The 15,020-nt window shown below is 42.1% G+C and overlaps 4 protein-coding genes across 5 annotated transcripts; 1 reads left to right on the top strand and 3 right to left on the bottom strand.

Moving 5' to 3' along the window:
* Positions 1-132: 132 nt before the first annotated feature.
* On the bottom strand, positions 133-2,445 carry RB195_001021 (uncharacterized protein; the record flags this gene model as incomplete). The annotated part of the gene is made up of 1 exon (XM_064197607.1): positions 133-2,445. One exon carries the CDS (start codon positions 2,443-2,445, stop codon positions 133-135), a length of 2,313 nt encoding a protein of 770 aa, XP_064053488.1.
* Positions 2,446-3,846: 1,401 nt separating this feature from the next.
* On the bottom strand, positions 3,847-4,143 carry RB195_001020 (uncharacterized protein; the record flags this gene model as incomplete). Its single annotated transcript, XM_064197606.1, has 1 exon — positions 3,847-4,143. The coding sequence occupies one exon, from the start codon at positions 4,141-4,143 to the stop codon at positions 3,847-3,849; it is 297 nt and encodes a 98-aa protein (XP_064053487.1).
* A 3,012-nt stretch (positions 4,144-7,155) lies between these two features.
* Positions 7,156-9,151, top strand: RB195_001019 (uncharacterized protein; the record flags this gene model as incomplete). 2 transcript variants are annotated; one of them, XM_064197604.1, is made up of 4 exons in its annotated part: positions 7,156-7,369; positions 7,918-7,994; positions 8,607-8,781; positions 9,006-9,151. In XM_064197604.1, the coding sequence occupies 4 exons, from the start codon at positions 7,156-7,158 to the stop codon at positions 9,149-9,151; spliced, it is 612 nt and encodes a 203-aa protein (XP_064053485.1). The 2 variants fall into 2 exon arrangements, with proteins under 2 accessions (XP_064053485.1, XP_064053486.1); XM_064197605.1 differs by lacking the exon at positions 7,918-7,994 and having other exon boundaries at positions 7,162-7,369; positions 8,557-8,781.
* A 1,326-nt stretch (positions 9,152-10,477) lies between these two features.
* Positions 10,478-14,817, bottom strand: RB195_001018 (uncharacterized protein; the record flags this gene model as incomplete). The annotated part of the gene is made up of 2 exons (XM_064197603.1): positions 10,478-10,541; positions 14,570-14,817. The coding sequence occupies 2 exons, from the start codon at positions 14,815-14,817 to the stop codon at positions 10,478-10,480; spliced, it is 312 nt and encodes a 103-aa protein (XP_064053484.1).
* Positions 14,818-15,020: the final 203 nt, after the last annotated feature.

Raw genomic sequence — 15,020 nt, 5'->3', positions numbered from 1 at the left:
CGCGTTCAATGACGCTCACCGCGTTTACTTCCTGCTTGCGAAATGCCCAGGTTTCCGAAGCATAGGTCAAAGCAGGAAGTACGGTGGTGTTGAAGAGGTGAGCACGGAGCCGGGTGTTCCTGGTCTTCTTCACTACATCCTCGATGCTCTTGTACGCTCCCCAAGCCGCTCGTCTCCTCCTGCCCAGCTCGGGGTCAGGTCGTTCATCATGTTCAGTTCCCGACCCAGATAAACGTAGCTGGTGCACTCGGATATGTTCGTTCCGTTGAGCGTGAATGGGGCATCCGAGACCCATCCGTTCCGCATGAACATCGTCTTTTGTAGATTCAGCTGAAGACCGATGCATCCACATGTTTCGTCGAATTCGGTCAGCATTCGTTCCGCTTGGCTGATGCTAGGTGTTACCAGTACGATGTCATCAGCAAAGCGCAAATGGTGTAGCTGCCGACCATCAACCTTCACTCCCATGTCGTCCCATTCCAACTTTCGCATTGCGTTCTCGAGGGTGGCTGTGAATATTTTGGGTGAAATTGTATCACCCTGTCGGACCCCCCTCTTCACGTCAATGATGATGTTCTTGTAGAATGGCGAAATTCCGGTCGTGAAGTTACTGTACAACTCTCGAAGTACCTTTATGTACTGAGTAGGGACGCCTTGGTTGTCCAAGGCTTCCACGACCGCTTCCGTCTCAACTGAGTCGAAGGCCTTTTTCAAGTCGATGAAGGTGAGACAGAGCGGCATCTTGTACTCTCGTGATACCTCGATGAGTTTCGAAACAGTGTGAATGTGGTCAATCGTGCTGAATCCTTTTCGAAACCCTGCTTGCTCGCATGGCTGTCCTTCATCCAAGACTTTTTCAATCCTATTAAGGATTACTCTTGTAAAGAGCTTGTAGATGACGGACAGTAGGCAGATTGGGCGATAGTTGCCGATGTCATGTGGATCTCCCTTTTTATACAACAACACGGTCCTGCTGGTCTTCCACTGTTTAGGAACCTTGCATTCCGACAGATAACGTGTAAAGAGCCTCGCCAGGGTGTTGATGAGTACTGGCGGAAGGCTCTTCAGGTGTTCTGGTCTTATTCTGTCGGGACCGGGTGCCGTACGATTTCTTACCGACATGATAGCATGTCGTATTTCGGACGGGAGAACCTCTGGAATGACTTGTCCATCTTCCCTCAGATGGTGAGGAGGCAAGTGGACATGGCTGTCGAAGAGATCAGAGTAGAAGTCGTAGATGATTTTCTCCATCCCCCTTCTCGATGCAATGGCTGTTCCCTTTGGGTTCCGGAGAGCAGTCATCCTCGTCTTGCGACTAGCGAAGTCTCGACGGGCATAGCGGATGCTTTTCCCCGCCTCTGCAGCTTCAGCCAGCACTTCTGCTCTTCTCTCTTTAAGGTCTTCCTTTATCGCCTCTCGGCAAAGCCTTGCGAGCTCGGACGTGAGTTCTTGGTTCCCTGCGGCTCGTGCTGCTCCACGCTGGCGTATCAGCTCAAGAGTTTCAGGAGACAGGCGCCTCTTGGTGGTTTTAAAACTCTCAGCCTTCTTCGCGCAGTCGTGAAGGTGTTCGACAAGCCGGTCATATTCCTCGTCGATGTTGTCCATTGCGGAATCTTCCCAAAAGCCGGCTAGCGTAGCGAAGAGATCCCAGTTGATGGTAGTCCTGGGATTTCTCTCTCTGAACTTGGCGGCTTTCTCTGCTCTCCTTGTGAAGGAAAATCTTCCTCGGAGGAGGCGATGGTCCGATCCCGTGTAGAACTTTGGTACAACACCGACGTCCGTCAGGCAGAACCTTTTATTGACGATGATGTGGTCTATTTCATTACGGTACCCTCCACCGGGTGACTCCCACGTCCAGCGTAAAGAAGAGGGCTTCTGAAATTGCGAGTTCCCATGGATGGTCTTAGTCGTCATGATGAACTCGGAGAGCCTCTCTCCCTGGTCATTCCATTGTAGGCCGTGGGTCCCGATGTGAAGTTCCTCCGGCGTTCTTCTTGGGCCAACCTTAGCGTTGAAATCGCCAACTATGACCTTGTAGAAGGCATGATCTTCTTGGTAGAACTTCTCCAGGTCCATATAGAAAGCTTCGACTTCTTCTTCTTCGTAGCTTGATGTTGGAGCGTAAACGACGAAGATAGTCAAAGCTGGTATTGCGCCACATCTTCTCATCCGCAGACGTCCGATTCGGGTCGTAAGTTGTTCAAAAGAGTCGATGTTCTTTGCCATACTCATGTTGACGAGGACGCCAACTCCACCAACACCTCTACTGTCGCATGTTCCTAAGAACAGTTCTTCTCCAGTTTCATATACGGCGTTGAGAGGGTGACGTCGTCTCGTCTCGGTCAGTCCGATGACGTCGTACTTGATCTTCTTGGCTTGCATCATCAGATCTTCGATGGCCGCTTCCGATGCAAGCGTACGTGCGTTATAAGTACAGATCGTCATCCTAGTCCTTTTCCGTTTTGGTAGCCTACATGACTCCTGCAACCCCGTCCTACCTGGCGCTACCGTACCAGGCTTTCCTCCGGAATCAGGAGACTCTTTTCTATTACTGTGTTTTGCTTAAAAATTTTAAAACCCATGGGCAGGTTGCAAGCCTCTAGTCCCATGAGTTTCTGGGAGAACTTTCGTTCTCCCGGTGTGGACATGTGGAGCTTATTTGTTGGAGGCGACTCCAAACCGCCTCCCTTGCACCTCCCAGTCACTTGATTGCAGGCTTTTGGCCGGACCGACGTGCGGGATACAAGGATGTCATGAGTCAGTCCTGGCTCAGCAGAAACAGGGAGTCCATCCCCTGAATCCACCTGCGTCTCTGGGCAAGCGCAAGGTCGCTTTTGGTCCGCGATTAGCCCCCTATCCGCCACCCAGGGACGCGCCACGTAGCCTCGCGACTAACCGGCTGTGATCCCTCTAGTGAGGGAGATCCGTGGTTGCTCCTTTTATGTAGTTCAAAAGAAATTTTCAAGAGCGTATCTTATCTAAGTATCTTTTTGAGGTGCAGAAGATTGAAATAGAGCAGCCAATCAACAAAGTGATGAGGAACTAGAAATTCTTGTTAATCAATGTAAGGCTGAGCACTACATTTGCAGTTATGTTCCGCATGATTGCATTCGAAAATGTGTCATATTGTATAAGGAGTGGCTACATGAGATTGAGAGTGGGCAAAGACAAGGTGACGCAACTCTTACCAAGTGAACAGTAAGGAGTTCGCCTCTTTCCAGATTACCCTATGCCGACGATTGATTGCATTTAGTATTCTATATGAAAAATTACTTGATTACCTTGATTACCCTGACTCAACTTGTTCTTCGAACTAGGCCGGTAATTTTTCCACTTATACCGATTGCGTGCCGGAGTCGTTCAGTGGTCCTTCCTTTTGCGTGAGACACAAAGAACATCCAAATTTTCTCCGACTTCGTGAAGAAGTCTGACCATCGAGTCGGCGGTCTTCTTGTAGAGGGCTTAACATCACGTGGGACCCAGTCGGTCACGGCTTTAGTCCAACGGTTGTCGTTAAGGCGTATCACGTGTCCGGTCCATCTTATTTTACTTTCCTTGGCAAACGCAGCGGGGTCTATATTCTTCGATCGCTGACGTCCATTACTCACACTCGAATCCCGTCTCCCACTTGTGTGAAGCGGTATACACTAACATCACCCATCGATTACGCATTCAACGACGCTCACCACATTTTCCTCCCGCTTGCGAAATGCACAGGTCTGAAGCAGTTGTCCACGCAAGGAGTACTATGGTGTTAAAGAGGTGAGCGGGTGTTCCTGGTTTTCTTCGCTGCATCCTCAACGCCGGTCGTTTCCTCGTGCTAGAGGGTCTGGTCGTTCTTCATGTTCATTCTTCGACACAGATGAACGTAGCTCGTGCATTCGGATGTCCGTTGAATGTAAATAAAGCATCCGAGACCCATCCGTTACGCATAAACATCGTCTTTTCAGACCCAGCTGAAGACATGCATCCACATATTTCGCCGAATTCGGTCAGCATTCGTCCCGCTAAGTTGATTCTAGATGTTATCAGAACGATGCCATCAGCAAAGCACAGATTTCTTAGCGAGTAGTACTTTGAATGAGAAAACGTCTGGAATGACATGTCCATCTTCCCGCAAAAGGTGAGAACGCAAGTGGACATGGCTGTTGAAGAGATCAGAGTAGAAGCCGTAGATGATTTTCTCCATCATCTTCTCGATGTAATAACTGTTCTAAGTGGGTTTCTAACAACAGATATTGTGATTGGGGAAGTCTCGACGGGCACTGCAATGCCTTTTCCCGCTTCTGCAGCTTCAGCAGCACTTCTGCTATTCTCTGTTTAAAGTCTTTCTTTATCTCTGCAAAGCCTTTCGAGCTCAGACGTGAGTTCTTAGTTGACTCGTGCTGCTCCACGCTGACGTATCAGCTCAGGAGTTTCGAGAGACAATCGTCTCCCGGTAGTTTTAGAACTCTCAGCCTTCCTCCTGTAGTCGTGAAGGCTTTCAACGGGCCGGTCGTAGTCCTCGCCGATATTGTCCATTGCAGAATCCTCCCAAAAGCCGGCTAACTTAGCGAAGAGATCTCAGTTAATGATAGTTCTGGAACTTTGCGCTCTCAACTTCTGTCTCTGTCAATCCTCAGGCTGACCCCCCCCCCCCCTTACACAGAAGGCCTGCATGAGCTCCACTATGAGAAATGCGTTTGTAAGTGAAGATTGAGAAAGAAGAAAGAATAAAAATAAAAATAACGGAAAATACGTTATACTTTCAAGAGTGACAGAAAAATGATGGAATAACAGAATGCAAAAGTAAAACCGACTTGTTTATTAGGGAGGCAACGAAATGCGATGTTAGCTAAGAGCTGTAACCTCCGTTAATCTTGTCACACTCGCCATATAAAACTACGCAATGTGAGATACTCACCCTACGACACTCATAGTTCGAGGAGGCAAGTAACGTTCATAAAAGTGAGTACAAGTCGCAGGCGCATTTTGAGATCAAGCTGATTGACATATTTGCTCCATATGAATTCGGCGAGTAAATACCTTTATTTTGTTACGGAGAAGACTACATAACAGCTATATGTATTTATAATATACCAGTCTGAACGTCCGACTAAAGCCGGACTTCAGGCTTTCTGTGGTGTTCGCTTCGCTCCCCTACACTGATCAATGATAATTAACAGTAGTTTATTTATTCTCTTTCTCTCTGTAATTCTCTGAATTTAGATTTGTGTTGTTCTAACAACGCTCTCTCTCTTTTCCTCTTTTTTATTATAAAATATATATGTCATGATACATAATAACGCGCTTAGTCCGTGTGTGTGTATGTGTGTATGTTTGTCTGTGTGTCACGAAAATACTCGATAATGATGCAAAACTCCGCAACGGTGGGGTGCCGAACCATCGCCATGCACCTGATAGAGGAGCACTCTACCTTTCCACCACTGTCCAGAGATGTCTTCGCATCTATGTTGGCTTTGATAAGCCACGTTTGTATCATATGTTAGTGAGGGTAAATAAACTTTTATGTGAATGTATTCCTATATTATAACGGGCTTATTCTGTCACGTGTGTGCCTCTGTGCATGTGTGTGTCTCAGTCAAGAAATTCCAAAAAGTGGGAGACGGATGAGACGGATACCATGGCGTCGGTTTGGTGCGCTGGAGCCCCAACGGTAGAATGGAATTCTATGACTCATTCGCGTGTCTATTTTCAAGCATATCTCTCTAAAATGCTAAAAGCTGCTAAAATCCTTCTTCAAAAAGTGAAAACACACATACAAACGGCTGCTTAGATACAATACAAGCCAACACACGCGCACAACACGTTCACGCGATCTGACGTAGAACGCTATTTTGATCACTACGATAGTGATATTCACCTCATTTTGTGTTAGCACATCATTCATGTGCTAATAGTTGAGAGCGGAGGAAACTCATACTTCGAGTAATTTTTCCCTATTGTGGAGTTTTCTGAGAAACATAAATGTAAAATCAAGTTTGTTCTCCAAATATAGTACTGACGCGTTAGGAAGAAAATCATGAAATCTCTCATCCATGCCTAAATATTTGTGGAAAAAATTAAAGAAAGGGTTGATAAAAAGAACAATTATAGTTTTACAAAAAAGTCACTACTGTTATTTCTTATTGTCGACGTAGGCGAGCGAAGCGAACACTACAAAAAGTCTGAAGTCTGGCTTTAGCCAGACGTTCACAATGGTTATATAATAACGCACTTAGTCCGTGTGTGTCTGTGTGTTTGTCTGTGGGTCACGAAAATACTCCATAATGATTCAAAACCGTGCACCGGTGAGGTGTCGAACCATCACCGTGCACCTGATAGGCGAGCACTCTACCTTTTCACCATTGTCGAAAGTTGTGATATCATGTATGCTGGCTTTGATAAAGCAAATTAGTTTCTCTCATATGTTAGTGAAGGTAAATAAACTTTTCTGTGAATGTATACTTCCAAATATGCAAACCATTATGCTGTATAATAACGGGCAAATTCTGTCGTGTGTGCGTCTGTGTATGTGTGTGTGTGTGTCTCAGTCAACAAATTCCAAGAGAGGGAGACGGATAAAATGGAGACGGTTTGGTGCGCTGGAGCCTCAACGCGGTAAAATTGGGTGAGACGGGTCCTACAGCGTCGAATTCGTGCACGTCTTCTGATGCTGCTAACACCCTTTTTCTAAAAAGAGGAAACACACGAGCGAACGGCTGCTTAAATACAATACATAGTAGCCAACAGATCACGCGATCTGGCGTAGAGCGTTATTTTTATCACTACGATAGCGACATTCACGTCATTTCACGTTAGCACATCGTTCTTTGCTAATGATTGAGAACGGAGGAGACTCATACTTTGAATAATATTCCCAAATTATGGAGATTTGAGAGGAACATAAATGTAAAATCAAGTTTCATTGTTCTCCAAATATAGAACTGACGCCCTCAAAGAGAGAAAAATAAAATCTTACACCTTCAAGGATATTATGTGCCTGCGAGGCAATTTTCGCACTTGCCAGGACGACTGATAGCATCAACAATCAGTCCAATAGAAGTACAAGGCGATTACGAATAGGATATCAAGAACAAATAAAACCAAGCTCCAAACTTCTCAAGTTTTGAATCCGATAAGAAGTAAACTATCTCATGAGTTTAACACCACTCCATGCTCATGTCCCTACGCGGATTGCAATGGTCATCATCGCATTCTGGAGTTCTTGGACTTTTGGTCAATCTGCCTAGGCTCGGCTGTAGAAAGCAGTTGGGAGGAGCATCCTGCATGCGCATGGGTCCCAATGAGTCCAATGAAGTGAAGTTCTTCAAGCGTTCTTCCAATGCCAATTTTGGCTTTGATATTGCCGACTATGAGCTTGTAGAAGGTTCGGTTTTCCCTATAGAACTCCTCTAGGTCCATGTAGGAAGCCTCAACTTCTTTTTCTTCGCATCTTGATGCTTACCGTAAGCGACGAAAACAGTCAAAGCTGGCGTTGGAGAACATCTTCTCATCTGCAGAAGTCCGACTAGGGACTTAATTTGTTTAAAAGGGCCGATATTCTTTGCCATCCTCGTGTAGGCGAGGGCGTCACTACTCCATTAACTCCTTTTCCTACCGGTTATTTCCAACGATATTTCTTCTCCAGTTTCATATGCAGCGTTCAGTGTGTTGTGCGGTCTCACTTCGGTCGGTACGATTCCACTAAGTCTTCCTGGTTTGCATAATCAGATCTTAAATGGATAGTTCAAATGCAAGCGTACATGCGTTATAACTATAAGTCTTCATCCTACTCGTTTCCGATTCGGTAGCATAGATGACTTCTGCAACCTCATCCTTCCTGGCGTACCGCACCAAGCCAAGAGACTTTTTCTCATCTGTCTTTCTTTACTTTTTTCTTATCTTACTGTAACATGCGTAAGATTTTGAATCTAGAGGTTCTCCCTTACAGGAGGGATCACTGCCGGTTAATAGCAAGGGTACCTAGCCCGTCCACAGATGGCGGATATTGTGTAAGTCGTGGACCAAAAGCAACCTTGTGTTGTGTTGTGCATGCCATGGGATGGAGGTGGATTTAGGGGACAGACTCTCTGTTTCTGCTGTGGCAGGATTGGCTCATGACCTTCTTTATCCCGGACGTTGATCCGGGCAAAAGTCACCAATCAAATCACTGGGAGATGCAAAGGAGGCGGTTTGGACTTGATTCCAAGCTCCATTTGTCTGTGAAAAAAAAAAAAACAAAAAGAAGATGTATTTCACGAATGAAACAAGAATATATTGTTCGAAAAGATACTGAAAAGTATTAGGGTGTTCGGAAAGTATCTGCCGAAAATTTCGCTGTAGCGCAGATTTTTTGAGATGTTTTGGAAGTTTCCGTTTTAAATATATTGTATAAGGACACTACCGTTTGTATACACATAACACATCTGGCTCCCTCTTCCTTGCCTATTTCATCCTATAATGGCCGAACATTCGACCCATATTCGACACGTACTCCTTTACGAGTTCGAATCTGGCCCGCAGTTGAAGCCCATCAAAACCCCGCAGTTGAAGCCCATCAAAACTTAAGTCAAGTATTCGGCACTGAAGCACCTTTTGAGCGGTCTGTGAGCGCCTGTTTCCAGCGCTTCAAAGCAGGAAACAAGAAACTCCAAGATGAGCCTCGCTCTGGTCGAACGACTGCAATATCGTTCGACGAACCGAGGAATCTGGCGGAGCGATATTTTGTTGCCAGTCTTGGCTGTTCGCAGTCATTAGTGAGCAACGGACTGCGATCTCTCGAAATGGTGAAAAAGCTAGGTCAGTGGCTCCCACATGCATTGATTGCAACCGCCAAAGACGCCTGGACATCTGCACTCAGTTGCTCTCCAGAAGCCGCAGATTCGACTTGCTGGACAACATCAGATGAAAAATGGGTCCTCTACGTCAACCACACCCACAAACGCGCGTGGTGCGATGAAATGCCGAATCCTTTCGTGAAAGATGAAATCCATGAGAAGAAGGTCATGCTGAGCTTCTGGTAGGTAGTTCATGGAATCTACCGTTTCGAACTGCTGCTGGACAACACGACAATTACTGCCGAGGTCTACTGAGCTCAGCTGCAAAGACTGGCCGACAAGATCCGCAAGGAGCACCCGAAGCTCGAAAACGTTCGCCTGCTGCACGATAACGCGCCCCCTCACATCGCGAAGAAGACTTCCCAGAAAATTCTGGAGTTCGAATAGGAAGTTCTACTGCACCCACCGTACACCCCGGACCTGACCCCGAGCGACTACCACCTCTTCCGATCGCTTCAGCATCACCTGGAAAAGAAGCGCTACGATGATCGTGATTACCTCGAAAATGGCCTTCAGGCTTTCTTCGCCTCCAAGTCGCCGGAGTTCTACGCCAAAGGAATATGCGATCTTGTGAGATATTGGCAGAAGGTTGTAGATGTTGATGGAGATTATTTCGTCGAATAATAAAATGTTGTTAAAAAGTTGTGTTGTTTGAAATTTTGTCGTATTTTGGCAGATACTTTCCGAACACCCTAATAGTAAAAGAAAAGAAAACTTTTGCCGGGTGATGGAGTAGCACGTCGCTAGATGAACAATTGTGTTAATAGCAAGAGAGCCTGATTAAACAATACTTCCATAGCATCACTGCACAAACAATCAATGTTACTGTTCGGAAAACGTTTATGTTGTTGTGGAGATTTTCTGGAACTCTGGAACCTTTGTGAAGACTTCTACATTAAAGATTCAGAAGCAGCATTAGTCGTTCAAAAAAATAAGTCTTTTATTCAAAGGACCGTGAAATCAGTCAAAAATTGTATATAGTTGATGATCGCTATTTCTCACAGTATACCTTTTTACTGCTGTGACTGTGAAGAGAAAACATATTTTTGTGGATAGACTCCCCTATGCGCTCAGTTCTTCAAGAAGTCAGAGGGTTATAAAAGAAAGAAAGAAGAAAAAAGATAAAAGGAAAAAACGAAAAAGTGTTTGATGATTGAGAAAAAAAATCACTTTCATGTTGTATCCGTGTAAATCCTTCAATTCTAAAAATTTTCATCTGTGCAAAAAAAATTACTTTCTACAAATCTATTTTATTATAAATACATTTTTATTGCCCTTTTAACGGGTATCGGGCCACACGTTTCACCGAAACACCTTTACGACACCATCGTTTCGATCATATTTAGCATTTCTGGTGTTTTTTTTCAAGAAATACCCTTGAAAATACGGTAGCTTGAGGAACATTTGTCATCTTTATGTATGCTTTTTTGATCTGTTAAATGATTTTGCTGCAGAAAAACGAATATTGTCACTAGCCACCAATAATGGAAAGGAGGCTAATTGTACTAGAAATTATTAATTTTAGATTCGAGATTCTAGAATTTTCAATTAAAAAACGAGTATGAATTAACCTGCGATTCGAAAATTCAAACTTCCACGAAAGCATCAAAAATTTTGTGATTTGTCAGCAAATCGAACTATATAAACAGAAAGCACACTTAATTAAATTCTCCACCATTATCACCTACCTTTTTTCGAGACATTCGAGGTGCGTGCATTGTCCTTCAGATTATCAGATATGAATTAGAGCGCAATTCTAGACGAAGCAGAATAGAAGCAAGAGCGCATCGCTGAACACCTTGAACGCTGATGATCGATAGTCGAATGAAATGCGTGGAGAGAATTTTTATGGAAGAAAGGGGTGGATTCAACTGCTAATTTTGCAGAATACCAACATTTCAGAAGTATTTCTTTCCTGTCTTTGTAAAAAGGTCATCACAGCAATCTCTACCTGTAAACACATAGTTATAAATTAATGGGAGGGAAAATTAATTACAAATTTTAAATATTTTCATAGTTATGCCATCTTTTCAAAATGAGATCAAAGATTTTTACAATTCCCAGAATATTCTTTATTTTTCTACTGGAGAGGATTACAAATTGCCAGGAAACATCAAAAGTTTCTATTACAATTATTGCAGACAATTCTCTTTGATGAAAACTACCATTAAATCCGAAACTAGTGGAAGAAATACTTTGTGAAATTTTCAATCCCTTTTTTAAGAAGAAAAAGAATCGGGCCCGTAAGAGACATTAAAATACGTGGAAAATGTTAAAACGTGGAGGAGGTGAATTTCCACCTTTAGATCTTTCGCTAAGTGTCTGGCGTTCCCTCAACGACGTGAACGGAAGTGCTCAATTATGCGCCAGCAGTTGCTGTGACCTTTTACGAGAACTTTTTGAAAAATGGTTCAATTCCTAGTGTTCAGAGAACACCAACTCTAGAAATAAAAATATTAAACTTTATTCGTACGCTGAGTTGGTTAGTTCTCTAAACTACACATAATCTTACCACTAGCTACTCTCTAAGATCATTTAAAATTGGCTTCACAGCAAAAGGATTGCTGTTTTTCTCCCCTATTTTTCTCTTACAATTACTTGCGACTGGTAAATAGATAAATAAGGAACCAAACAAAAACGACGTCATTTATTCCGTGACGGGCCTTGTCCTACTGTCGTAGTAATTGTGCTCTGCCGTGGTTTTCACTTTAACTCTTGCCTCTTCCTTTTGAAATAAGCATCAAAACGAGAAAAGACTGCTTTTGGATGAACGAACATTTTTGATTTGCACATTTGGAGCTATAAAATAAAGTGCCTGAACGAGCATTCGATATGAATTTGTTCAAATTCTGTTTTTTTTCACAGGCCTCTCTCCCTCTCTTTTAATGTATTATCGATCTTTCACTCTCTCTTCTTAAACAAAGATTGCGATTCTTGAAAATCTGTAACTGGTGGGACGAAATTCACGTCTAATCCTTTTTTTTTTATGAAGGAGTCAAGATTAAATGGAGCTTGACGGTTATTTATTTATTTATTGAAAACACCTGCAGGTGTGCCATAAAACAGAACAAAACAAGATGGAACAGAGCTCTCTAGAGTTTCGCCTGAATTTTACACAACAAGACTATTTTAGGGTTTGATTGTATTAAAAATTTTCTGCCACAAGGCTTAGGGTTATCTCTGGCTGCTGCTTCGAACTTCTTCCTCGTAAACCAAAACACAAACAAACAAAATCAGAAATAAATACAAAACGTGTAGTTAACGGATTCATTGAATTGCCATGTAATTCAGTGATCCAATCGACAAATATTATTATTAAACTCTTGCTCAAAATGCATAGACACAAGCAGCATAAACACAGAAAACAAAAAAAAACGCGTGAGAACCATTTAACAAACTCGATATTCTTTGAATTTTCTGTTTTTCAATGACCGGTCTGTGTGCTACAAAAATCTCGGTAACTTTAAAAAGCAAACTTCTTTTCTAAGCGCAGAAATTCGCTTTTTTTGTAAACAAAGGAAATGAAAAAATGATGGAAATTCTCGTGGAGAATTCGTTTTTTTTTCTCTCAACCTCTGGGTAATATCCCAAAATTACCACCACAATTCGTTTTTCGCAAAAAATCGAACGTTTCTGGCTTAGCAATCGTGTTTCGTCTAAATAAGAATTGATATCGTAGAAAGAAAAACTTGAACAGATATTTGAGGGACATAGTTGGTAGTTAAAATAATCATATTCTCTTATTCGTATTCCCCTATTCTTTGAGATTTTGCGCTCAGATTACTCCTTGTTCCCATTTTTTTAAAATTATGTAGACGTGAACTTTTGAAAACCCCTTCTGATTTTTTATATACGCTGATTGAGGAATCGCGCGTTTTCACGAATGAATTTATCAACTTGCTTCCTGAGTTCATTTAACGGAATCAGCTTTCAAATGCCGACCCATAATTTGAACATAAAATCTTGAAGAGCAAATAAAAAAATTTTTCTGGGACCCCTAGTTAGCTTTTAGTATATGGTCTGGAGAACGAAATGATGCCGTGTCCTGAGCAAAATACCTCGAAAATACTTCATAATTTCTTTTATTACCAAGAATGGAATGAAGTTTTAAGCAGAGTGTTCTGTTCATTTCTCATATTCACTTTGCTACACTGCTACACTTTTTCACATAATTCAATTCGAAATTTTTTTTTCAGCGTAATTGACAACCGCAGCATTCACTTCGTCACTTTGAATGTTTTACATGAGTTTCTTTGAGGACAACATCCAATATTATTTTCTTATTTTTCCATTTCAAAGAAAATTGCACATTTTCAAAGAGGATGTTTGTGAATAATTTGAATAGGGAGCTTTACATGAGTTGATTTCCCTTAACATTTGATATGATTTCCGTTTTCGAACTTTTTTTCATGCATTCCGTCTGCGACAGAAACACCACCGTGACATACTGTAATTTCCTGGGTTTCGAAAAGTTACGTTTCCCTTCATACTGCTATGAACGTACACAACACTATGACATTCGCCTCTTTTTCATTATTCATAACAAATTGGTGTGTGTTCAATTTCAATTAATTAATGAGTAATTGTGAAAGAAAAAAGACTGAAAGATGATACCACTCAAGGGTGGCACTTAATGTCACATTTGCTGTTAATATCGTTTCAGTTAGAAATGAGTGTTTTAATTGGAACGGAGGCCTATTGGGATTTTCTTGTCCGAGGTAGGAGTGCATTAACTCCCTCGTATTTCACTCTATCTTTTTAAGGTGCCAGAAATAAAATAATTAACGATTTAGTGTCGTCGTACCCTTCATAATGTTCAAATTCGAGCAAAAATCTCATTAAATGTGTTTATATCGCAAATTTAAGGGACAGGGAATTCATGGAGTTGGTAGAAAGTCACGAAGTTAGGGGAGAGAATCTAGCAGTGTTTCTTAACGTAAATCATGAAGAGAAAAGAGCACAAAATATTGTGATGTGGGACCCATTAAGCAAAATGTAAAATATACCACATTACACATAACACTTCGTGAAGATCCTTGCACTGAAAAGAGTTTTTTTTTTCTGCGCGCACCACAAAATCAGTTAAGTTGTTAGGTACAAAGGACAACCATTATTTCTTCCCACTAAATCATTGTTTTCTGATATGCAGCATGCTTATTGCTGTGTGAAAAGAGATTATGTGAAACGGATTTTGCAAAAATAAGTAGTGTGAATATAAAAATTCATTGCCCCTGTGAAACGGTAACCAAGTACATCTGACCTACAATTTCGAGTTGTTCTCTAATTGGGAAATCTAGGAAAATCTTGTGCTAGATATTTCATGATTTAGAAAATGTGAAATGATAAAATGTTCCCGCTTATCGACGGATTGTTGGAGGTCTCCAGGATCTCTAAGCTTTTCAGGCCTAAAGAGTTTTCTGGTTATCAATGTGAATTCTCATTTTCTTATAAGAATTTGTGAAGAGATAGATAAAACAAGATAGTATCGCAAATTCTTATAGGAATTCCTACAAGAATTTGTGAAACTTTCGTTGAAAAACACCCTCAAGTTAAGAGTTAGAAAGGACAATTTCTCAGCTGCAAGTTCATATATAATAATTGTTCGTATATGTTTAATTCAGCCGGGATCTGCAGCCAAGAATATGAAAGGATTTGAAAAGAATATGAAGAATATGTCACATAAGAATACGAAAAAAGAGGTGCGAAAACAAAAGACGTTTTCCATCTAGATAAGAGATCAGTTCACTTACCTTTTCATTGCTGAAACGGGACTTAGATGGGACAGCAGCATGCACGATAGTTTGGCGACGGTAAAACATACGAATGCTCCCGGACTGTTTGACTGAACTCTCAGCACATGACGAAAATTTGCGTACCGAACACGGACGTGTTTCAAATAGGGCGGGGTGGATGAGGAGTGAATGAACCAATCGCCAACCTCCGCACAAAATGTCACATCAGCGTAGCGCAACATCGCTTTCCGCTCTTTTTCCACCATTAAATGAAGTATTCTTCAATCACATCTTCAACTTGAGCTCAAAATATTGCACATGAAAATTTAACAACGAACGAATCCAAATTGAGGAATTTCTTTGAAATCCTTACGCTGATCTACAGAGCAGAGCTCCTTCTGTTCAAATTTTTTCAAATAAAATATTACGAATATTTCCGCATATTTTCGCAGAGTTACTGTGGACCTGT

Source organism: Necator americanus, chromosome IV, assembly GCF_031761385.1.
Source record: "Necator americanus strain Aroian chromosome IV, whole genome shotgun sequence".
NCBI lineage: Eukaryota > Metazoa > Nematoda > Chromadorea > Rhabditida > Ancylostomatidae > Necator > Necator americanus.
Note: the sequence above shows the minus strand (reverse complement) of the source record. Positions and strands in the feature narration are given on the sequence as shown.